Source organism: Vicugna pacos, chromosome 2 (genome assembly GCF_048564905.1).
Source record: "Vicugna pacos chromosome 2, VicPac4, whole genome shotgun sequence".
NCBI lineage: Eukaryota > Metazoa > Chordata > Mammalia > Artiodactyla > Camelidae > Vicugna > Vicugna pacos.
Window position 1 is genome coordinate 49724607 of NC_132988.1, and position 25651 is coordinate 49750257.

The 25651-nt window shown below is 38.4% G+C and overlaps 1 protein-coding gene across 14 annotated transcripts in view; it reads right to left on the reverse strand.

The window, feature by feature from the left end:
• Positions 1-18750: 18750 nt before the first annotated feature.
• BANK1 (B cell scaffold protein with ankyrin repeats 1) overlaps positions 18751-25651 on the reverse strand; it is a 551109-nt gene continuing 544208 nt past the window's right edge. For 13 of the 14 annotated variants that reach the window (XM_072939857.1, XM_072939872.1, XM_072939893.1 and 10 more), the window contains 4 exons: positions 22313-22342; positions 21220-21275; positions 19753-19817; positions 18751-19485 (listed from right to left, as the gene is read on the reverse strand). In XM_072939857.1, the coding sequence (XP_072795958.1) occupies positions 19758-19817; positions 21220-21275; positions 22313-22342 (146 nt within the window). In that variant the 3' untranslated portion in view covers positions 18751-19485; positions 19753-19757. The remainder of the gene's footprint in view (positions 19486-19752; positions 19818-21219; positions 21276-22312; positions 22343-25651) is intronic. The other variant, XM_072939828.1, reaches the window with a different exon arrangement.

Genomic DNA, 25651 nt, shown 5'->3' on the forward strand with positions numbered 1-25651 from the left:
TTAAGCACACTTGATTTTCATCAAACATTAAATTAAGCATACTCCTAAGTTTAGACTTTTGGACTTGGTATTTCCTGGGTCTGGAAACCTCTTCCATTTCGTCATTGGAGGGCTTGGTCCTTCATCCTATTCAGTTTTCAATCATCTTTCCTCCCCTGACCACCATATATGAAATGGCAGCTCTGTCATTTCTAGTTCCTTCCTCCGATTTGTGTTCCTTCATAGTCTTTATCTCCACTTGGCATAAAGTTATTATAGATTTGTTTATTTTTATTGTCTATCTCCTCCTAGGAGAATGTAAGTGTCTATAAGGGCAAGAGATTTGTCCATTACTGTATACCCAATCTTGGAACAGTGCTTGGCACACAGTAGCTTCTCAATAAATACATGTTAAATAAATGACTAAATAGGCAAAATAAAATTATAAACATATTTTACTTTTGCCTCAGGAAATGCATTACATTTGTGTTAGGTAGTATAATACATTACTTGAGTTATACATTTTATTCACAAATGTAGAAAATAGACTAGTAGTGAATTTTAACTGAATTAATTGATGAGATGAGTAGAATAATTTAATGTTTACTTCTGTTAGGTATCTTTTCCACAAATCTGCCAATATTATTTTTGTTATCTGTCACTTCGTGTTACAGCAAGAATTCTGAACTCAATATATCAACTTGTCCTATGAATGTGTCACAATTTCTATTTTGTTTTCAGGTCACCAATTATGAAAACATAAGAGGAGGAGGAAACAGTACACTCTATTCTCACATGCAATTCAACTCCATTTAAAATCAAGAATAAAGACTTTTTACTTTTCAATCTAGAGGCTCCTTAAAACAAAAGGTGGAGAACACAAAGTGGTTCTATACCGGCAGATCTCAAAACACACTTGAAGCACTTGACCTTAAAACAGTGATGAGCATGGAAGATGAGCAATAAAACAAGACTTAGGCAGAAATGTGACATGCACGTGGCTTGTCTTGAAGACCCTCTCTACGTTCAGGTTTCTTCCATATGTTTGAAGCCCCATTTCTGGTGGCTTGTTTCTCAAAGTTTATGGCTTCTGTATCATTCTCAACCCCACCTCTCTAACATGTCTCTGCTGGAATTTCTTTCTTTTAGAATCTAGAAAATTTATGATGATAAATTACAGTTGCTAACTGTAGTAATAATAATTTTCAAATAATTCAGATAATCATTAATTTATAATTGTTCAGATATTTAGATATTATAATTATTTTGATAAATCAATGTTTTGCTACTGGGCTAATGTACTAGTGAGAAAGGGTCTGAAGTCTGTCACCTACCTAACATACGTGGGTTCTTCCAGCCTTCTGATGGTCTATTTGGCATCACTGGTACTCAAAGTTATTTGCTAAATGCTTGATAGTGACCCTTGTGGTGCTAGCAATTTAGATCTTATCAAGAATGTAATCATGAACTTACAAAGAAGGAGAACTGGCCAGGCCATAGGTGATAAGAACCGTTAGGATTTTTGAAGCGGCAGGGAAGACACCATATGAGAGGCTGAACTATCCCTCTAATTCTCCCCAATGGAAAATGCTTGTTCACCACCTTACCATGCATTATTTTTCCAGAAAGCAATTCATTTTATTGTCATCTAACATAAACTCAAGTTTAGTGAAGAGGATAGTTTTAGGTTTCGATATGTCAATATTTAGGAAAAAACAATTGAACAATGGCAGTGATGATTTCAACAGTGCTTTTAGCTTTGCATCAATATTCATCTCTGCACTATCTTAGGTTGCAGGGATCTTAGCTGGGGACCAACTGTCTCTCCTGTGATACCCAGATGGAGGTAATGAGTAGGAGGAGCAGCCGCTGGAAGTCAATTTGCACGAGGCACTGAGACAACACAAAGGGGGAAACTGCTCTATTAACAAAGCAGCTCATGACCATCGCTAATGTTCGTCTCTCTCCTCAGTCGTCCTGCGACTGTCTGAGTCCAGCAAGAGGTAGTCCTGATAGTTCTGATCTCCAGTTGCAGATCTGCTGTTGACTCTGAATAAGGACTTGGACACTGACTTTATTTCTGGACCTTTTCTTTTTTTCCCCAAGATGAAGAGAATATCTTTCTAGATACATCTCAGCAATTGTCTAAAAAATAAAAACTAAATAATATAATGATCAAATCAAGAGTAGGTATTCTAAAATTTAAAGTCACAGATAAATCTGTTACAGATTTTTAGAATGGTGAGATCATTTTATAAATTACGTGGTTATTCAACGTGCTCTAAATGTGTTTTTATGTATTTGGGAGCAGAAAACGAGCATGGATCTTACACTAATTCCCCTTTCCCTTCTCTTTTCTTTCTTTTTTTTAGCCCCTCCCCCCCATTTCTTCGTCAATCAGTTTCCTTCAGGCTTTTCATTTACTATCTGTCAGTGACACCCTTCCTCCTTTAGAGTCAGGAAAAGTGGGATTTATCATATCAACTCCAGACAGCATCTTGTTTTTGCTCCTTTCTTAAAGGATAGAGAAGGTGACTTGCTTCCTTATATCTAATTTAAGATGTTGATTTGCAAAGAAGTTCTAAAGCAGCAATTTCTATTTCTTAGGCTGAGTTTCAGAGGTTGGTTGCATAGCTATTTTTGATAGTTTGTAAAGGGAGGTGAGTCTCTGAACAGATTGGGAATTAGACAGTCTGCTGGCTTTAAAGAAAAACTCTCTCATTTTTGCTGGAGGAGTTAGCCGATTTGAAAACTTAAAATGAGCCTTATATTTCTGTTCCTTTAGGGCTTATTCTGTATCTTCTGATGACCGGTATGTGCAGCCTTAAAGCGAGTTCCATGTTTTTCTCGGCTTCAGTGTTTCCTCCCTCACACAGCTGTCAGTGGTGCAGTGTGTGGGCTAACCTGTGGGCAGGAGAGCTCTCTGGGTGGGCACTGTCTGTGCCCTGGAATGCAGATGGCACTCAGGGGATGGAGCAGGCACTTTTTCTCTCTCCTCCCACTCTACCCTCTAATAAAAATTCATCCTCCATGGCTACAGCATCATGGGGAGGCTGATTAGCCTACGGGTTCCATTCTCTCTGTTTACAAAGAAAATAAGAGTTTATCTGGAAGTGATGCCAGTGGATAATTCAAGCCATGAACCATGCAGGACGGGGGAGGCTGCTGACGTAGGTCAACCTGGACTGAATGGAAGCTTGAAAAACTGCTAAAGAAGTGTGGAACTGCCTCCAAACGGCCTTTCCAAGAGCAAATTTACAATCCTGAATGAGTTCTAATGCAGACTTTATTTGACAGTTGTGATCAAATGAATTACTAGCTTTGGGGCATTACCTACCTCTGCAGCCAAGGTTATTTAGGTTAAATTAACTTCCAAATATGCACTTACCTCTCCCTCCAGGCACTGAAGGACACAAAGCACGGAAGTTTAGAATTGTAAGTATCTAGTGTGAATAGCTATTCTTAATTAAGTAATCTCTCTTCTTAGATAATGTCTAAGTCTATTAGAAGAAGTTTGTTTGCTCCCTGTCCATATAACTCCTGCATCAATAGCTATAGAATATATTTTACTTTGAACTGGAGAGAGAGATGGAGTAATGGATACAGTAGGAAAGCCAAGAAAAAGGAAGGTTCTGTTTGAAATGGTTAAGGGCAAGCCACCATTTATTTAAAAAATGAGACTTTGGAAATGGTGTATGCTTCCATAGAGGAGAAGTGGTGATTTTTTTTTCCTCCATGGTTACAATTCATTAAAATTTCTCAGCTATTGCTTTGTCTCCCAGCAAGATAAGCCAGAACTACACTGATTTATATATTTATTGCTACCATTTCAGGTCCTCCAGTTAGTGGACAGCGGGATGGAATCAGAAGCGCAAGAGATTTATCAGGGAGTTCTGCCTAAGAAAAATAAATGGCAGGGGGAGAGGTGAGCAAGGAGAGGTTTTAGATGCACTGCATGCCCAACACCTGTGCAAAGAAGGGGAGAAGGAAGAATCACTAGGTTGGAAGAGCCGAAGGCTGCAGTGCCACCCCCAGAAAGCCTCAGTGAGGACAATGAGCCCAAAGCCAAAGCTGTTTGTTAGAGGAGACCCGCACTAGGCAGAAATGGTGGGTCTGCCGGTCCCCCACCCGCCAGGCTCTGCGTCTGCAGGAAGCACCCCGGGTGGGGCGTGTCCTCGGTGTGAGCGACCCCCCAGTGGATCGATCCTCAAGCTCGGGGATCCGGAGCTGTCAGCATCCACACTCTTTGCAGCAGATTCTCTTGAAGGGCGACCTGAGCGGTGCCACCCTTGTGGCTACCACACTATGATTATGTTTGACTCCTATTTTCAAGTCTAGCAATTTTATGTTTTTTCTCAGGCATTTTTGCTAGTTTTAGACTTTCCGTTCTTGTATTGAGGCCTGAGAATTTTAGCAAATATTTCATTAAGCTTCATTCATTTATTACTCTGTAATTGGCGTCTGTACCCAAATCGCTCTGCTCATTTGGGCTGTCTGTTTCTGTGAGATGTATGACTTAGAGAAAATCTGCCTGAGAGTCGTGACTGCACTGTGTCCCACAGCTGAGACCGTGCAAAATATTTGCTATTTCTGATATATTTTTTGCTAGCACAGAGTCATATACCATTTACCAAGTAAGTCCGTCCTCCTCTCTAAGATCAAGGAGAGTTGTTAGCAAGGGCACCCCCAATCTCCTATTGAAAACTGGAGCTTGTTGGGGAAGGTACTGGTGTGGCAAGGGAAGGAATGCTGCCTCTGGGTAGGAGGAGGATCAGTGGCTTTTCTGCCCTCAAGCCTGGTTCTCCTTCCCAAGTTGGTGGCAGCAACACTCTAATTGTTCTACAGTCCCATCAGGAGGAAGCATCCACGACCTGAGACTCAGCTCTAAACCCAAGCACACCACTGGGCCAGCACGTCTGAGAGGGAGGCTCAGCCTGCAGGCAGCTACGGCATTTCATCTGCTCCGAAAAGTGGTGAATCAGTAACTTGAAGAGCAAGGCTGATCTCAGTTGCCTTGCAGTAGCTCCTGGGATCTGCTGCTTTCTTCCTATTAGGACTCACCAGGATGGAACATTTCACCGTGAAGAGGGAAGAACTGTGAAGAGGCATCAGGAAGGCAGCTTTTGGCATCGAAATGACACTTTTCTAGTTGAAAAAAATGCACATTTTGCATGGTTTGAAGACAAGAGATTAAAAAGCTGACTTTGAGTTGGTTGCCTTGAATAAGTGTCCTGCCCCAATGCAGTTGCTTCAAAATTTAGTCCACTAAAGCCAGGCAGGCCTTCCATCCTTCTTCCCAGAATTGAATCTGGATATACTTATTTGTCCAAATAACTTGGACACTCCCTTCTGGAGAGGTAAGGATGCTTTCCAAAGATGAAAAATCTTGGATTAAAATAAATTCCTGTAAACCTTAAGATGATTTGTGTCCTTACAATTGGTATTGAAAAGAGTACAGTTAATGAAAAAAATATTTTTGTGACTCCAAAAAGCAGTTGGTTATTCTGTTTTGAAATGCAGAATCAGAAAATTAATTGCTGCTACTACTAGTTTGCATCCATATCATTCCTAAATTAGGCTCCTGCTGAGCCCCTTAGGTGACACTCATACCTACCTGTTCTCGTCGCTGCATGAGTGGAACTCCTTGTAAAGGAACTGTGTCAGGTTGGTGCCTTGGGCAAATGTTTACTCTTGTAACAATTCTGTCAAGGCAAGTTTGGGGCCTGACAGTACATTCCTGAAATATTGCTGGTGGACATCAGCTCAATCAGAGGCTTGAGTGTGGGTCTACATGCTCAGGTTTACTCAGACACGTGGCCAATAGGAAGAAATCTGGGTTAGTGCTATTTGCTGTTCCATAAAGGGCAGCACTGCTGAGTCCCTGTTCTGATTATAACCTCAGGCAGCCATTTACCATCTTCCTAGGTGCCCATCTGGCCTTAAAAATACACCATGTCTATTATAGAACCAGGAAGATTCTGCAGTGGAAAAGTTTGAGTATTTCTGGAACTCAGTAGATTTAATGCCAGAAGTATTACTATTGAGTTAATTGTTCAATAGTTGTAGGAGAACCTAAGATTTTTTTATTTGAAATTGTATTCCCTAATGGAGTTAATGAAATGATAATACTGGAGAAATTCAGTTGACTCCTTACGACAGCACATCTAAAACTGGGTCTTCGTTTTCCTCCTTTACCAAATCTCTAAACTGAGGCCACACTTTGCTCTATTTGGTTTGCTGCTCTCCTTTTGGCACTTGGTGGAATAGTACATATTTAAAGACTGGTATTTTGGAACTCTGCAAACCACAGAAGTGTTTTTGCTGGGAGAAGTTATTTCTGTTAGCTGCCTTCTTTGCTTATAAGTTGACTGTAAAACATCATGAAGTTTATGCCCTATATAAATTGCTTTAATTATGTTGGGTTTATGTAACTTCTTCTTGTTTGTATGGGCTAAATGTGTGCCTGAAAAATTTTTTTTTCCTAAAAACTCGAAAGGCTTGTTGAATGTCACAGTAAATAAATCCAACTACTTTGAAATCAAAGTATTTATTTTTACTGGTTTTCCTGAAGTCTCGTTCATGAAGATCATTGTCTTTGCATGATGATACTTCATTTTGACAATTAAGTGAGAAGTACAGGCCAATATTCTTGTCAAAGCAATCCCAGATGGCAAGTGTAATTCTTAGGCTTCCAGTTTACCAACAAAAGAATCCTTCCTACCCTCTCCTCTGTCCTACAGAAACAAACATGGCCCAGATGCCGTGATAAATGTGTGGGATTCATCCTATATTTTTGCAGGAACATTTGTCATGGCCAACTCTAATTTAAGACCAAGAAATGCTTTCAGCTGCTTCTATCCAGTTGCTAAATCAAATGACAGTATCAGAAAGAAATTCGAGGAATTCTGAAATGACTGAGAAGCTAATATATGATGAAAATCCCTGTAGAAAATAAAACAACCAGCATAATACCTGTAACACATTTTTGTCTGCCCGGTATCTGGCATGCAAATTGGACTGTGTCAAATAAAATATAATAAAACTTAGAGGAAGTTTAAAAATCTTATCATTGCCCACTTTAACTGCACTGATTGCTGTGCTGGTAAGACATTTGCACATAGTATGTAAGCCCCTCTGGACGTACCCATTTTAGTGAGTATCCCTATGTCTTTTCTGTCTAATGTTCTTCCATTTTATCTGTCCTAATTAATTGTTCCTAGGACACTGAGCATGAATAGAACTGAAGTCATGTCGCACCTGCTTTCCCTGTTCATATGTTTCAGGGTTGGTGATGGTCTTGTTATGGTGAAAATCCAGATCTCCCCAAACTCCTGCGTTATTACTTAGTACTTAATTCTTACTTAATCAAGGACTCAGTATAACTTATTTTGGTAAATATAGAGTATTCAGAAAATGGCCTGGTTGATAACAGGAGGGACATTTACTCATGAGCTGATAACAAGATGAGTAAAGTGTTTGGGAGAAGAGGATAAAAGAGAAAATACTCAGTTTTTTAGGGTGATCCCTCTCTGCCCTGTGCCTCCTGCCCATTTGCATGCTTCTATGTACTAACTGGGTTCTTATTAATATGCTTACTATATGCAAAAGTTCTGCTTGGGCAGGTGAGAAGCATCATACAACCAGTAATCTAGGAAAGGGTTTCTGTGTTACAGATACATAATGAGTTTCTTACATAATAAATGGTTCCTAATTGTTATTAGGAATAAATTAAAGCATATATTCCTAGGGCTGCTGTAACAGAGTACCATAAACTGGGGGCTTAAAACAACAGAAAAGTGTGATCTCACAATTCTGAAGGTCAGAAGTTTGAAAGCAAGAAGTTATCAGGGCTGTGTTCCCTCTGAAACCTCTGGGGGAGAACCCTTCCTGGGCGCTTCGTATCTTTGGCTGCTTGTCAGCAATCCTTGGCAGTCCTTGGTTTGCAGCTGCAGCACCTCGTTTTCTTCCCTCAAGAGTCTGTCTTCACATGATGTTCTCTCCCTGTGTGCCTCTGTCTCCTCTTCCTATAAGGATACAGATCATAGTGGATTAAGGGCCCACCCTACCCCACTGTGACCTCATCCTATTTTGATTATATCTGCAAAGACTCTTTCCAAATAAGGTCGCATTCAGAGACTCTGGGGTTAAGGACTTCATGTTTTTGGGGGGAATACATTCAACCCCCAAATCTATACGTTTTGATTTCTCCAATCTAGAGTGTTGGTTACAAGCACAGAAATAACCCTGGCCATATGAGCAAATGGGAATTTATTGTGAAGGTATTGGGAAGTGACATAATAAATGGGACACTGGAGGGCTGAACTAGGAGAAGGCACAAGAAATAGGGGTGCCCTGAGGGATGAACAGGCTGAACTGCCGTCAAGGTCATGCCACAAGAACAGCCTGACCTCTCTTTTCTATCCCTGCATGATGATTTAGCTGACCTCAACTGTTGAATCAGCATCCCAGAAATGAAGATGGACAGAATTTATGAAACAGGGCCAAGGGTGAATTGAAGGGGAATCTACCACTCTCAGCTTATGAAGTGGGAGGATGCAGCGGGAGTGAGTAACTTGGAATTCTTTTCTTGTGAAAGCTACAGTCAATGGGGAATCTTCTCAAAAGGAATGATGGCAGCGCCAATAGGAAGAGGGTAGGAGGTTCAGATCCTGGGTAGCCAGATATGACAGATGTTTGCTGCGGGAAGGAAAGTTCTGTGGCACCAAATGAAAATGATCAGTTCCTCAAGGATTAAAAAGATCCTCAAGCTCATACATAAAAAAGATTAGGCTCTGTCTTCTAAATTACCCATTGGCTACTAGTACTAAAAGGAATATCAGTAATAAATATTTAATTTTAGGAATCTGTTCATACATGTATAAAGCAGTAATGCCAAATATCTAAGATAGCTGTGAACATAAGACATAATGTATATAAAGCAGCTTGCACAGTGTCTGGTAAAAAAACAAAAAGGCAACTTACAAGCCATAGTCACTAGTGCTTTAAAAGCTGATGGACATTCCACTTTTGCACAGGGGATTTTGAATTTGCATAAGCCTTTGAAAAATAATCGAGACATTTTGTTCTTCCCCCAAACGAACGGAAGATAAAATCTGGTTTTAAAATATGAAATATAGGCATTATAATAAATGACCTCAACCACAAATGAATGATTGATGACTCCTGGAGAATGTTTTATTTTGTATAGAAATAAATGTTTTTGTGTACAGGTAATTACTATGTGACAAAAACTTATCAAATTCAAGTGCTGTCTGAATGATACAGGTCATTTTAACCTGTGGGTGCAAACGGGGTCACTTTAGAATACTTTGGGATAGTTCTCACCTCCTCTAAAGACTCTTCAGCAAGAAGACACTGCCGCCACTGGTGACCCACCTCGTTCTCAGCCAAAACCACGTGAGAATGAAGGTGTCTTCTCCACTATTCTATGTAGCATTTGTTCACCTAGACCCAGAAGATTCTCTACTCTTATTTAAAGTTTTCCCATGATTTTCATAAGCATGGTACCTTCCTCTGTGATGGAAAAAAAGCAAGTCCCTAAGGGAGTCAGATGCCACTCCCTCCCTTCCATTGTCCTTCCATGGGAGGATGCCCTGTTACAGTCTTTTCCTCTCAAAATCGGAAGCCAAAGGATCAGCTCTTTCTTAAAAATGTTAAATAGATTATGATAAATCTATGTCTTCAGCATAAAAATGTCTTAGGTATCTTTATTGTGTTGCTTATACATAAACTAATAAAAAGAAAGAGGATGAATACATTTGAGTGGAAATTGAAACAAGCAGCAGTCTATGTTGAAACAAGAGGTGAGGCAGAAGTTACCCACCATTATTCTGGAAAGGACATCCAACCCTCCCAATTTTCATGGTTGTTTTCTATGCAGCATGTTTGTAGAACAGGCAATTGATTAAGTGCCTATTTAAAAATTACCAACTATGATTGTGTTATTTGTGCCCCATATTGATGGATGATATTAGTGGAATGAAACTATTTTTAAAAATATGTTAAAATCTAATGACAAAGTTGGTCTTAAGAAAACCTTTTATTTAGTTCCAAGGTAAATGAAATGGTTCAGAAGGCTGCACTGGTTTTTCTCAGTGGACCACTGCATTTGATGGACAGTACTCTCCTTTAAGGGCTAGTGTCCAGAAGGCTGGACTCTGCTCAGCTTCAGCCTCGGAAGGAAAATAGATCTGAGCAAATGCTATTGTGACTCAAACTAACTGGGGCCACCCATTAGTATTCAATTCATTGACTTTTTAAAAAAATAACTTTTTTTTTTACACCTTTGTGTACCCACTATATTTTAAAACTAAAAAAGCTTTATATTCTAGCCACAAATCTGATGAATGTCTCGTTTGGTGCCAGGTTTTCTAGTTTGTTTTTCTGCAATCTGGACCTTCAAAGTAGGGTTAAAGTCAGATTATAAAGCTATTAATAATGAAGATCCAAACATATATAAAGAGGAAATAATCATACTCAACACAATCTAAAATTTTTATGTCAAGAAGAGAACTAACAAAAGATCTAATCAATGAATAATTTAAAGCTGATGCCTTGATTATAGATGTAAGTGAAATTCTTCCTGACTTCGTAATTTGGTATTTTTAGATTTTGATGAAAAATGAGTTTAATGAAGGTCATTTGATTTAACTAAATATTCTTAAGAGATAATTGAAAGAGAACACAGATTTCATAACTAGGCAGTCAATGAATAAAGATCTGGCTGCAACTGTGGTTAATACTGGCATTTAAGTTTACTGAAATTATGCTGTAAGGTATTATATATATGCTTAGATTACATAAAGTTCAAAAAGATTTTATACAGATTATAAATATATGAGCAATTTGATGAATATTGTATTAGATTGATTTGCAAGCTGGAGGAGGAAGAAGTTACTATGTTATGAATCAGATAACCCAGATGATGACCTCATAATATTTATTCATTTAACAAACACCAAGTAAGCACCTGAGATGTGAATTGAGTGCTTGAAATGAAAATTGAGCAGTAAGGTAAATAGATTGGAAATTTCATATAAGAAAAGTGTTATCAGATAAAAACAAGTGAAAAACTAAGTTAAATTAGTCTCTAGATATGAATCAGTGTACTAGTCAGCACTCCACTTAGGAAACAGAAACCTTTCTAGATATTTCAATCAAAAGGGAACTTAATACAAGGAATGAAGAGATTATAAAATCTTTCAAAGAGCTGGGGGGGTTGGTTCAGATTAGCACTACTTTAGATAAAATCCAGAAGTCAGGAAGCAGTTGTGTTATTACACCATTGATGCCACACGACCTGCCCTCAAACCTTTGAAACTGACCAGACCCTTCAATGTGGATCCCACTGTCCATAGACACTAAGGTGAGTCCAACCTCTTGGCCGGCTTCACAGCAGCAGGGAAGTGCTTTCTCTCTTACCCACATCTTCCGTATCTCCCGTGAGACTACCTCATTGGTGGAACACATATCCCACGTTGCCCCTACCTGCGGGGGAGCCTGACAAATGTATGCTTTAGCCTCTCAGAACCTTAAATACAGGGTCTTCACAGAAGGGAATGAAAATGGATGCTAAATCCACATCCCTCACACTTAGCCTATTTTGAAGACTTATAATAGCCCTCTATAGGTTTCTTATCAGATGAACAAAAATATCAGGAAACTTTCCTCAAGCTATTCTACATTCACAGGTAACTTTACAAGTGGCTAAAGCTGAACTGTCAAACTGTGATACAGATCCCCATTGATGAAAGGAGTTTAGACATATAATTCAAAATTATTTTCAAGTGAAATTTTAGTTTCTGTATTTAGCACACAGAGAAATATTACCAGCTCAGCTGTCATGCCCCAATGCTACTGAATCCAGCTTTACATCTTAACTGTGTTTACTGTGCTTCAAGATACGTACTGATGAAAGGTGATGATGATGATGATGATAATTCAATGTTTATTGAGCATTTACCAAATTATAGGTGTTTCATAAGCATTACTTATTTACTCTTCAAAACTACCCAATGAAATGCTACTGCTCTTAGTTCTCTTTTATCCAGGAGGAAACTGAGAATTAGATTTAATGACCTGACCAGTGTCATACAACCCACCAACCCCCCCCCCCCCTCTGGTCTTTTCCACCTTGGCAAACCATCATCCATCACACTGTTCAAGTCAAAAAATTCCAGCCTTATCTATGTTCTTTTTTCTTAACTCCACATCAAACCCAACAGCAGGGGCTGTTGACTCTACCCAAAAATATGTCTAAAATGTGCCTCCTCTCCATCAGCTCAATCATCACTCTCATCCAAGCCACCATGACCTTGTGAATACCACATGAGCCCCCTGCTTCTCTACTCTTGCCTCTCTACACCTTTCCTCCATTCTGCAGTCAAAGTGAGTTTTTCTACTTAAAACATTCCAATAGCTTTTCACTGCTGCTCTGAAAAAAATGTGCTTCCAAGTATTAAATAGAACTTAAAGTACTACTTTGAGTACCAGGGAAGCAAGGAGTGATTTAAAAGTTCACAGATGAAATTTTAGCTTTCTGAAATTTTTTGATTGTTTTCGGGGTACCATTGCTAGCAGTGTTGGATCCCAGGTTGAGTCTGCACAATTCTGAGAGGAATCTGCATTGGCAAATGTAATGAAAACTTAGTAAGTTCAAGAAAGTCACACTGATAGCTTATGATCCATGCCACTCTTTTTGGCTCCTATGTCTTTGTTTTCAATGCCAAATGTGTATCTATACTGAGGGATTGTGGTGTTGCAGAGAAACACTTAGCTAAATACAAATGTAAAAGCAGATTCAGGTAGAAATAAAACCAGAAAATACTGAGGGAGATATTGCAATTTACTGAAATATGAAAAAGGAACACAGCTGTTCACACTTCTTGTAAGTTATTATATGACATGGAATAAATTTATAGTATGGAGAAGCATTATGAATATCTCAAGGAGGGGAATCGTCTCAGCAATGTTCTTAGTAACATGTAAAGATAAGACCTGTGTAGGAAAATCCCACTGGTAACTGAAACTAGTTTTCAGTAGTTTGTAATATGAAAACTTAAGTGTTTGGTGGTATGGGAGACATAATTCTAAGGTGGCACCATGATCTCTGTTCCCTGGTGTCCAAGCTCAGTGTTAACCATTTCCCCCATTGGGTGGAGGTAGAATTTTGACTTGCTTCAAGACGACAGAATATGGCAAAGTGAAGGAATTAAGGTCTCAAATTAGTTGAATTTGAGATAATAAAAAGACGTATCTTGGGTGAGCCTGTCTCTCTCAGGTAGAAGCCTTAAATGAGGGTGGGGTTCCCCCTGAAGTGAGAGACTCCTGTGCACTTGATGGAGTAAGTAGTCATGTTGATGACAGCCATGTGGCAAATAATGGCATGAGGCCTCTAAGACATGCCCTCAGTCATACAGCCACAAGGGAAAGCATTCTGTTAACAACCTGAATGAGCTTGGAAGCAGGTTATTCCCCATTTGAGCCTCTGGATGAAAATTCAGCCTAGTTGACACCTTGCTTGTAGCCTTGTGAGCATCCGAGCAGAGGACCCAGCTAAGTCATGCCCAGATTCATGACCCAGCGAAACTCTGAGACCATAAATGTGTTATTTTAAGCTGCTAAGTTTGTGGCAACTTGTTACATAGCATGGGATATATGTGGTTTCAAAATTAAGAGCAAATATGAGGCTTTGTACCTGGACAACTAATTCCTACCTGGTTTGATACATTCTTTTCAGTTTGTTGTCCCTAGTGCAGCTGAAGTGTTCACTTCAAAATGCACATATGACATCTTCTTTCCTGAAAACTTGTTTATGATTTCCATTGTTTTCTGGAAAAAACAGAATCCTAACTATTGCCCTGCATGATCCATTTTCATCACATTCTATGTTTTCCTTTGCCCTCTGTGCTCTGGTCATACCGGCTGTGTTTAGGATTTCAGATGCTCAGTTTCCTTCTGCCACAGGGCCTTTGCTCTTGCTGTCCTCTCTGATCTTAAACTACTGCTATTCTTTTGTGGGTTTAAAATAATTTTTTTAAAATAATTTTTCTGCTAAAATTTCCAAAGACTATTGCTATTTCTCCCACTCTCATTTCAGAGGCTGGAACAGGAGCAGAATCTTCACGGATGTTTGCTCTTCTGGCTGAAGAATGGGTTTATTCATCAGAAAAGCCTAAATCTTGCTTCTCTTTATCTTTCTCAAGAAGGTGAGGAAGCAATACTTTTGATCATCATAGACGGGTTAGTTTTACTAAACCCTGAAAGGTCACTCATGACCAAAATCCAATAGAAAAGGTGTATAAACATCTCAGAGTAAGCTCTAGAGATCTGTTGTACAGCACTGTACCTACAGTTAACAATAATGTATTATATACTTAAGAATCTGCTAAGAGGGTAGACTTATGCAGGTGTTCTTCTAAAACAAAACAAAACAAAACAAAACAAAACAAAACAAAACATCTCAGTTACAGTACCGATATATGGATGCAAGGGTGAAGAAAACATATGGTGATCACAAGTACAGCTCTTATGCCCTTCAATGTCAATGTTAACGACAAGTCATCTGCTGGGATTCCCCGAGTCTGCTGATTCAGAAGATTTGGGAGGTACCAGGCATGACTTGCCATGTCTGAGTTACGAAGCATCTCATTTTGCAACATTATGACAAATGCCAATGTCTGGCAAGGATGCTTAAGGCTCCTTAGGGTGACTGCAGATGCTTTCACTGGGTGCCAGGCATGAATGCCAAAACAGCCTCAGCCCACATTTCCCTGAATCCCTTGTCTTTTTTTTTCCTCAAGTGAAGAAAAAAAAGTGCCAGGGGCAAAACTGTAGCAGTTTTATCATAGTTGATATAACATGTCTATCCCTACCTTGAGAAATAAAGAAATAATCCATCAGATATTGCTGGCTAATTTGCTGAAGGCTAATTCCTGTCTCTGAGGGTCACCTCGCGCAATAGCGGGCAGAAAGGCAATCTGAAGAAAACTCTCCCCCCTTGTTTCCATGGACTCAGAAATTCAGCGTTTTATATACTTCAAGGCACAGCATTTTTGAATGGTCTTACATCAGTGGAACCAAATTTAATGTTGATTTAAAGACATATAAAGAATCATAGAACAGAAATTACAGCGTAGTACTCAGAGACATGTTCACTAATTCATTTGTTTGATGACAAATTATCTTTATTCTGACGGAAACCAACTTTCATTACTTGCAAAATCCAGAACTTACGCTTTTGCTTTATGCGAACCAAGTGAAAATTCTGAATGCCAAGTAAGGATCACGCATGCTACCAGCTCCGCTTACCCAGCCCCCACCATTTGCCATGGCCAACATCATTGATTGATTTTGACACAGTTTCCCACTGAACCCAGATTTCAGACTCTGTCTTGACATATCACCGTGAACATCCTTCAGCCAGTTTTCCTTTTCCCATTAAATGGAAAATGAGGCCAGCTTATGTATACATAAAAAGTAAGCCAGAGGTTTTCAAACTGTATAGATTTGTTTTTTGCAGGACGACAGTCTTCAATATCGGGCTGTCTAATAGGCTCTTCCAAAAGGGACCAAAATATATAGCACTTTCCCAACTCCCCTGATCACAGAAATCCTTTTTAATTGAATACACATGAGCTCTTTGTCACAGAATTTGGGAAATGCTGTTATAGCACCTTACGTACCACTGATGCATTTTTTTGACTTGATGCTTGGTGTTTATGGGTGGTCCAGGTGGTCACTCAACACTTTGGAATCATTGTTTTTAAAATAACGATATGGATTTGATTCATACGCGATAATGCTGTGCCTAACAGCCAGTCAGATAACAAGCCTGCCCAGTGTATCACACTGTATTCACATTTCAAAGAGGATTATTTTTCACCAGCTATCTTCATTGAGTATTTGCCCGGAGCCAAAAATGTACCAATCACCTATGTCTCATTTAAGTAGAGTGACTGTCTACCCCAGTTTATCCCTGCATTTTTTTTTAGCATAATCATTAGCAGTATTCCATTTTGCCATCAAAAGTGTCCTCTTTGGATGATAAATTAATTAAATAATCTTTTTACTTTTCATTCTCTAACAACCTATGCTAATGTTGGTATTGGTGATCCCATTTTACTAATGATTTAATAGAGCTAAAGGAAACTGAAAAACTGCCCTAGTTTATTTTACGTCACGAGGATAGAGCTGAACGAATAGTCAGACTATGTGGGTCTTACCTCAAAGCTCATGCTCTTGAATGCAGCGCTGCACTTCTCGTGGAAGCGCATGATGTCACGTAGTGCCTGCAGTTACGCAAGAGGCTGCATGCTGAAGAATAGTAAGGGAACCATACGCCGTAATTTACAAATGTGAGGTCTTTTGACTTAGTCTTCCTTCTGCTGTCTTCTATGTGGTAGGCCCTGCCTCTGAAGGTCAGCCCCACAAAATCAGGCAGGCCAACACGTACGGTTGGCAGGTACAGTCACACAACGGGCTGCAAGCGGGGCCTCCTACCAGCTCTGTGCCGATCAGCTGGGAGCGACCAGATCAGGCTCATGATGCAGACCCCTTTCTTAAATAGTCACCCATTTAGAAAAGCAATACGCAGTAAAATTCAGGTAAGTCCAAGTTATTAGAGTCAGACCCCCTGAGCATTATCGGCATCAGGAAGGAACTCAGATGAGCCAATACTTAGCGCACAAATAGGATACAATAATGACTTAAGTTACAAGGTCATTTTCATTAGAAAAATCCTGACAATAGTCTCATTTTTTTAAAGATTGGAGTCTCCACTAGTAGAATAATCTCATGTTTGATTTATGGAAATGTATTAGAGCCATCCATTCTTTTCAGTATTTAATGGCCTATTTAAGTTATGCCACATGCACTTCAAGATAAAAACACAGATTTATGTTATCACGGGGGGTTCCATGTTCAGAAGATTCCATATAAAGTTAACTGTTTTTATTTTAACAACATTCTTTTAAGTGTTAGCCTCATTTTACTTCATCACATAGATCAGGTTTCCTGACCCCGCACTGTTGACATTTTGGACAAGATAATTCTTGGTCCTGTGTATTACAGGATATTTATCAGCCTCCCTTGTCTCTACACACTAGATGCCAAGAGCACCTGCCCCACAGTCATGACGATAAATATGTCACTGAGAACCACTAGTCTAGATGCTTCTCTTTTTTCATCCTAGAAAATTGACTAAGTAGAAGAGAATGGAATTAATATTAAACATATTCTTTTGATAACATTTAATACCAATCCAAATTTCTCTAGAAGTCAGTCAGGTAAATTTAAGGACCCGGGGAGGGGGCTGGTTCTTGTTTAAGTTACGAGTGATGGCTTGGGAACTAATCCAAAGTGAGGAAGGGATGATGGGAAGGATAAAATATATTACCTACTGGTTGCTCAGGCCTCCAGAATCAGCACAAAATCTTCAGAAGATCTTCCATGTAGGTCTTTCTCTTCTGTCAGCGACTAGGAAATCTCCAAGGAAAGTTCCTCTCTTCCTAGTCTACTAGTCTAGATCCCAACATCTGATCTCTTCCATCACTGAAAAAAGCTTCCGTAGTGTGACTCAGATTTGCTGGACAGTATTTCGTATGTTACGGATAAAGCCAGAGTTTAAAAAATACTGCTTCCCTCTGGACTTTTTCAGTTGGGATCATTCCTGAAAATGGACTACCTTTCTTCCACCGTAGCATTGCTCTACTATTCATCCTCCCTTCCATGCAAACGGCATGATGTGAGCTCCTTCTGATCCCCCAGCTCCAACTCCTGTAACATCTTCCTCCCTCTAGCAAAGCCTAATCATTCACGGGAGGGGAGGAGCCATGGCTAGGGAGGCACCGGGAGGACCTCAGTAACTTTTAGGTTTCTTGTTCTACATTTTGTTGTGATGACAAAGTCATAAGATTTCAAGGGCCAGAGTGTCTAGGGAAAGAGACTATTAAAGGGTTTTTGTTTTTTTTTTCCCACCATTGTTAATTTTTTCTAAATTAGCCCAGTTCATAAAGACAGTATTTAGAGGTCTTGAATTGAGATTTCTTCCTATGTTAAAGGGCTGAATAACAGTCAGGCTTTATCTCCCACTTCCACCCTAACTGAGTCTCAGGTAAGAAATGATCTAAAGTGCTTTGTAATTAGAAAAGTTCACATTTTGCCTGTTCAATGGATTTCACATTTTTAATAAGAATGCAGTCCACAGTGGGCTTGTAGGCACTCGTCATAGGCCAATATGGAAATTCTTACTTTAGCAATAATAAGACACATCTGAATTCTGTAGATATAGAAAACTATAGAAAAGCAGTCAGTTTTCCTATTGCTTTTTCTGACTCTTTGGATGGGACAATCCACAGAAATGGGGTCTATGTGTGTGGAAGGACATTCCATTTCTTGAAAGCTTAGATGTGAAACTATGGACCAAATTTCCAAATGTCATAATCACAAAGCACTTTCTATTAGGGATTGATCAAACTACTATATTATTTTTCAAGACTTGAGCTTGAGAGTGTTACTAGTCATGAGAAACTTATAGGCACTGTTTTGCAGAGTCACTTTAAATAGCTGTCCGTATCAATCACTGCAGAATCATTTTTAATAGATATCCCTACTGTTTAGAAGCTAGAAAAAATCATTTATGTGTTTAATTTATGGGCCCTACTCAGTGAAATAAATCGAGTTTATTTAAAAAAATGTTGGTCGACTTCTCTTTGTAAACTGGTAAGCAGACGAATTTAGAGGTTAATTCTCATACATTTATTTTTAAAGGTCAGACATAGCTTTATTCACTTTATTTGCAGCAACTGTGTATAGAAATCACAGAATGATAAAACCGCATTCTATTCTAAGTTAGTAAATTGTTTCTAAGAAATAGGTTGATGAAATTGTAAGCCTTCAAATAGAGAATATAGGTTTGAAAATGTATATTAATTTGCGATATAGAAAGTTAAAAAAAAAGTTCTCAAGATTATATGCAAATAGACTCTAAAAAAGGAAAGGTAGTTGCAAGCATGACGTGACAATAATAATTAGAGCTTTGAACGTGAGAAGTTGAGAAAACAGATCACCCATTTGAAAAGCAAATATGTACGAAGCAAATCTGTATTTTTTATGGTTTTTCTAAGTGTAGGAGGAGTAAACTATTAAGGTTAGCCCCTTAAACAGGCCCAATAACTTGCTACAGAGCAGTTAACTTCACTTTAACTTTCAAGACAGGAAATAGCTACTTCAGTGGCAAAGTGCATTGTCAAATGCAAGAATGTTCAAAGAATGCAATTGCTCTACAGCGCTCAATGTGAATCTTGATATACCCATCTGAAGCAGGTCTAATGCCAATAAATTGTGGCAATAACAAATTCTGAAATCCAGGAGCTTGCTTCTGTTTTCATAGTATCGATTTGCCCTGAAGACAGCAGGCAATCCAAATGTGAGCTTGCATCACCCAGAAAGCAGTGTCTGCAGAGTCTTCAGTTTCATTATGATAACCTGAAAATAAGATCAAAGGAAATGTATTAGTGAATAATGAATCATCAACTGGAATTGATTAGCTAGCACAAAATCACCCCCAGACATAAATCTTTCTAAGGAACAATCACCTATAGTTTGAAAAATAACACATGCTTATCCTTTCAGGAGAAGACAATGAAATATTTAAAGTGTTCTGTTTGCTAGACAAATGATTCTCTCAAGTTCCCAATAAGGCTGTTTGAGGTTTTCTAAAAAATATAGCTGTATATATAGCTGATATTTTACCTTCTTTAGTGATCTTTCCTGAAACAGAAACCAAATTCTTTTTCAACTTGGAATCGAGGAGGCGGCTAAGGGTGAAAAAAAAAAGACAGAGTTAGCAATTCTCCATTTTAAGGCTGAACAAAGGAACATGATAAAGTCATAGCTGTCTTTCACAGTCACAGAAAAACAGCTTTGTGGAGGCAACTGGCGGGACAATCCTCCATCTTAAAAGGAAAGAATCGTTATAAAGCTCAGCTACATCAAAGTCCTTAAGATCTGCAAATACTAACTACTATATATAAAATAGATTAAAAAAAACAAATTTCTTCTGTATAGCACAAGGAACTGTATTCAATATCTTGTGGTAACCGTTAATGAAAAAAAATACAAAAATGAAAAAAAAAAAACCCACAAAGTCCTTGAGTTCAAATTTTGTTTTTGAGGGAGAATAACCTAAGTGTTGGGAACTTGTATCCTTTTGCTCTTTTCCAAAATCTTGCTCTGAAGAAAATATGCCATTGTTGCATAGTCCTTCTGATCTTGTAGAAGTATCTTTGTTTGACAAAGATATTTTCGTGAACTCCTGGGCTAGGTGGTACCTCACAATTCTGCTATAGTCAAATGAGTCTCATGAGTCTATCTGCTGCGGGCTACTTAGGTTTACAGCGCACTGGTGAGCCACAGAATAACCCAGAAAGGCAAACACTTCAAGCCTTTCTTCAGAGTGAATGACTTTGATGATTACGTACGATTTATGCAAAACGTAAGAGACCTTACAGGGCTATTAAAATTTGGTAAACGAAAACTGGCTTATTAAGAAAATTTACCGAGGGCCCTAACTTCTGGATTTTAGCAAGAAATCCAGCTGCCACATGACCCTGGGTAACAGTGCAAACTTTCTACATCACATGTGTAGGTAGTTGGAATTCCGCGATTTTTAAGGAGAAAATTTTTGGTCAGGACTTCACTGGTATTGTCTTGAACTGGTCTTAGTTTTCCATTGCTGCTGTTTTTGTTTAGTGTTATTTTTAGTTTCTTGTTGGCAATTAATTTTCAGTTAACTCTACAATGTGAAGTAATGCATATTTATATGAACAATATTTTGGCATTATATCTTTTCCTATAACTAGACTTTGAGGACTGTATAAATTGTGGTTCAAATAGACTCATCACATCCCTTTTGCTAAAGAAGTATGTATTTACAACTCCTCTAAGATTTATTTAGTCTGTACGTGTTGAATTAGCCACACTTTGGCCTCGGTGCCATTTCCCTTTGAGTTCTTTCTTTGCTATTTTCTGAATAGTTAATTTCTTTAAATTACTGCTCATGGATTTTGCACACAAATGTTTCTGTAATCTATTTAGTTCATATATGTTGAAATGTTTCAAAGCATACTCAGGATGGAAGGCTTTCACATTCTTTCTCAACAAAGAAGTTCTCTTTTTTTTTTTTTGCATTTTATAAAAGTGAAGATAAATACAACCCACCTTATTGCCAAAGGGTATGTTACAAAACATACTTTCACTGGGGGCACTTTCGTTACCTAGAAATACAAACTCTGTTATTATCTCTTCACTCATTCACACATTTAATAATTCCTTTATTCAACACAAAAATATATAAATACACAAAGAATAGGATACGAGTAAAGAGAAAAACTACTAAAGAGATAAAAAGGGCATATTGAAAAGGCACCCTTGACAAGCATGTATTAATTTCTCCTACTGACATAGATTGACTAGAGAAGGATACTGAAGAGATGCTTCAGCTCAGAAACAATCCAACTCCTTTGAATAACAACCTCCCCTTGACTACGCCTTCTTCTTTTTCTCTTTCCCATTAACCAGAATCAGGCAATTGCAAAGGACACTTTTTCATAAAATTGTGTTCCTACTGCTCCACCTTGGTCCGTGCTGCCTCCTGCCTTTATGACAGGCACCTGAGTTTCCATCCCAGCTACACACCTGCATCTGGTTCTGTCTTCTATAGCTTCTTCATCCCCACAGTCAGGGCTGTGCTTCAGGCTGGAGGCGGGGCTTCTAGCTGATTGGACAGCTCCCCAGCCAGCCTGCAGCGCCTCTCCACTTCCCCGAACTTCTGCACACAGTCCTCTCCCACCACAGTAAGGTGAACCCCTCCAGTTACTAAGTGTTAGTTCAATTTCATTTGCTCTGTCAATATCTCCCATTTATCAAGCATTAGCCCCATTTACATAAATCATCATCAGTCCTAAAAGCAAATCCCCACTGCATAATTCTTGTCTACACTTTACATATGAGGAAACTGAGGCTTTAAGAGTTTACATGACTTGCTGAAGGTCACAGCTAGTAAGTTGTGAAGAGTCAGGTCAGAGTTCAAAGCACGTGCTTCTTTTACAATATCACAATGCCTCTAGCAGTGCTAGTCTAGAATCACCTCATGTTTATTTTGGATGTCAAGTGGTTTTGCATGTACACAAAAAATGTTTGTGAGTTTTTACACTGACCAGCCTAATCATACTAGGTTTGCATTAATATTAAAATTCGTTTACTATGATGTTTGCTTTAGTCTTAAATCCTTCCATAAACACCAAACACTTACCATTTGGATGGTGCACAATGGTGAGTTTATCTAGAAGACAAAAAAAAAAAAGCACATTCTACTGAGTTTTGCTCAGTATTTAACTTAAGCTCATTTCTTATTGTTTGACGACTTCTTGTCTTTGTGGTGACTATGAAGTTTCACAATCTGATTTAAAAAATGCTAACCTCCAGCTGCTAAATGTGAACCTATGTCTTTTATTACCTCTTTTTTCCTTCTGACGCTTGTCCCATGGTATTACAAGATTTTCATACGTTTGACATAATACAAGCTTCCTACTCTGCTCTGATACTGTTTTAGCCTGAGCTATTCAGTTCTCTTTTCTAAAATTAACCTTATTCAGACTTACTACATACAGTACAATTCAAACATTTTAAAGGGTGCAAGTTGATGACTTTTGACAAATCGATACAGCTTATACTCAGCATCCTTGTTAGCACAGAGAACATTTCATCTCCACAGAAAACCCCCTTCTGCCTCCTTAGCTCTTTTCTCACCCACCATTACCCCTGGTGACCCGTGAGCTGATTTCTATTTCTATAGATTAGTTTTATCTAGAAGTCCAGATAAAAGCATGTACTCCTCTGTGTCTGGTGTCTTTCACTCAGCATAGTGGTAACAGTAGGTATCACTTTTTACTGCTGAGTAGTATTCCATTGTGAGAATATATCACAACATGATTATCTGTTCTTCTATTGGACATTTGGATTGTTTTCAGTTTAGCTACTATGTATGAAACTGCTAGGAACTTTCATGAACATCTTTTGGATGGACTTATTCTCCATCTTCTATCTTTCTTGGATAGCTAGGTTATCTAGCGAGTGTATATTTAACATTCCTAAAGTCATCACAGCGCTTCATACTCCCATCAGCAACGCATGCAGTGCATGTCCAGTTGTTCCACATCCTAACTGCTTAACTTTGACAATATTTTACAATTTTAGCTATTGTACTTGTTGTGTCTTGGTGCCCCTTTATAATTTAATTTACTTTTTCCTGAGGATTAACGATGTTGAGCATCTTTTCACATGATTATTGGCCATTTGTTTTTGTTAACTAAGATCTAGGTACTAGATGTACCCATTGTTGCTGATTTGTCATTGCTTCTAGGTCCTCTCAGCAGACAGAGCTAAGGAAATACATATATGGAAGTATATATTATATGTAATATATATATAAAACTGTATTTCTCTGTTTATGTATAACATATATATTAAACTCACTCTTTTCTCCTCTAGGACTTTAATTATGTGCATGCTAGACTGTGTTATATTGTACTATATGTCTCTGAGGCTCCATTCATTTTTAAAGTCTTTTTATCTCCCTGTTCATCATATGAGATAATTTCTATTGATCTGCCTTCAAGTTCATTAAATCTTACTTTTGCTATATACGATCTGCTGATAAGCTCTTCTGATAAATTTTTCATTTCTTTTACAGTAATTTTAATTTCTACAGATTTCCCCTTGGTTCTTTTATATAGTTTCATTTTTTTCTGCTGAGATTTCATGTTTATTCACTCCTTAAAATCATATTTTTCATTAATTTAAGTACACTCATAATTTACAGTCTCTGTCTGCTAAGTTCAACAACAAGACCATCTCAGGTTCAGTTTTATTGATGGCTTTCTTTTTCTTTTCTATCAATTACATTTTTCTTTTCCTTTGTACCTCTTCTTTATTTTAAAAAAAATCCTGAATACTAGACATTAAAAGTAATCTGTTGTATTTTCTAGATTCCGTAATATTCCTTTGATCAGCATAGGTTCTTGTTTTAGCAAGCAGTTTGATTACTGGCATGAACTTGCGGTGGGCTTGGTTTTCTGCTCTTTCGGTGTTGACCTTTAGAAAGCCCAAGATGTTTCTTAAGGCCCTCAGTAGGACAAAGCCTACAAACCCTGTCTTCCATGGGCTCTTGCAGGGGAGCAGTTTTAGGCTTTATTGGGACAGGTCTAGAGTGGGATGTACTCTAAGTCATGGTCCTTACTCATTGCATCTTTTGGGTGTCACAGCAGGAAGCCAAGTGTTTCAATAATAAGGAGACCTTTCCACTCAAACATCCCCAGTTTGACTTTTCCCTGGCTCTTCTCAACCTTCAGTGTCTCTGTTTTGCCTTAAATGCTCTAGAAGCTGCTTTCTTCTATGTCCTGAGTGGTCTTGCCCTGCACATGGACAGCTCGTCCCGTAGCCACAGGCTCGTGTAGTCCCTTACTCTCTTTGAGCTATCTCCACCATGCACATCCCAGCGGCTTGGGCTGCCCTGAACTCTGATTTTTGTTCCCTCACAGTTTGACAGGACTGCTTGCTTTGCACAAATTGTTGTCAGAAAGTCAGTCTCCTGGGCAATCATGAGAGACGTCTCATACGTTTTGTTTTTCTCTGGGATTGTAGCGTTAGGCTGCCTGTTGTCTACTCTCTGAAATCAGCTGCCTCGTATTTCTGCCCAGTATTAGTATTCTGTACAGTGGGAGGATTTGTCTGCTACCTCTTATTCCAATTTGGCTGGAAGGGAAATGAGTTAATTCCTAATTAAGACACTAATGATTAAGAGAATTAACTTTGGATTCCAACAGAAATAGGTTGTAGTTTCTAATCTGTGTGTTTTGGGGCTTCTTAGTTTCTCAGATTCTCAGTTTCCTTATTTATAAGTTGAGACTAATGCCTATCTCAAAGGGTTATTAATAAGATAATATTAAACGTACAGTATACAGTCAATAAATATTAGCTACTACTACTACTTAATGCTCCTTAGTAAAATTATTTCTATATTTTGTAATTTTATACATTGTTTAAATTTTACTCTTATTCCATGTTAGAAAGGTGGTCTGTAGAACCCAGTTATCTGTAAAGTAGTTTTGTGTTTATGACCTTAATTATTTTAGAAAGTGTATTTCTGTTTTAGAAAATATTTCTAAGAGAACTTAAAGAATTCTCTATGGAAAAGTAATAACCTAATAACATAAAAAGAAAATGAACTTCAACACGGTGAATTTCAGCATGAGTACTAGCTAAAAGCTGTGCGATGTTACTGAAAAAGGAAGAGATGGGCGCTCTCAAGCTTTGCTAGTTGCTGTCAAATTTTAATTATCTGTGCAGGGGTAGGGACTTGGGGAAAGAGTGGTCATATAGTGGCAATATAATTTATTTTCAATTTTGGAACTTGTTTATCTTTGGAGAAGATTAACCATCTTAATAATGTTTGGTTTGTGTTAACATTAAAATGAGTGTTTTTTTTCCCCTGTGAGCAACTATGAGTGAGTAATCAATAGCAAGAGAAATCTGCATTGCCAAGAACCGTGCTAGCTTCAGGGGAAGGCAACTTGAGATTTACAATGTGAAA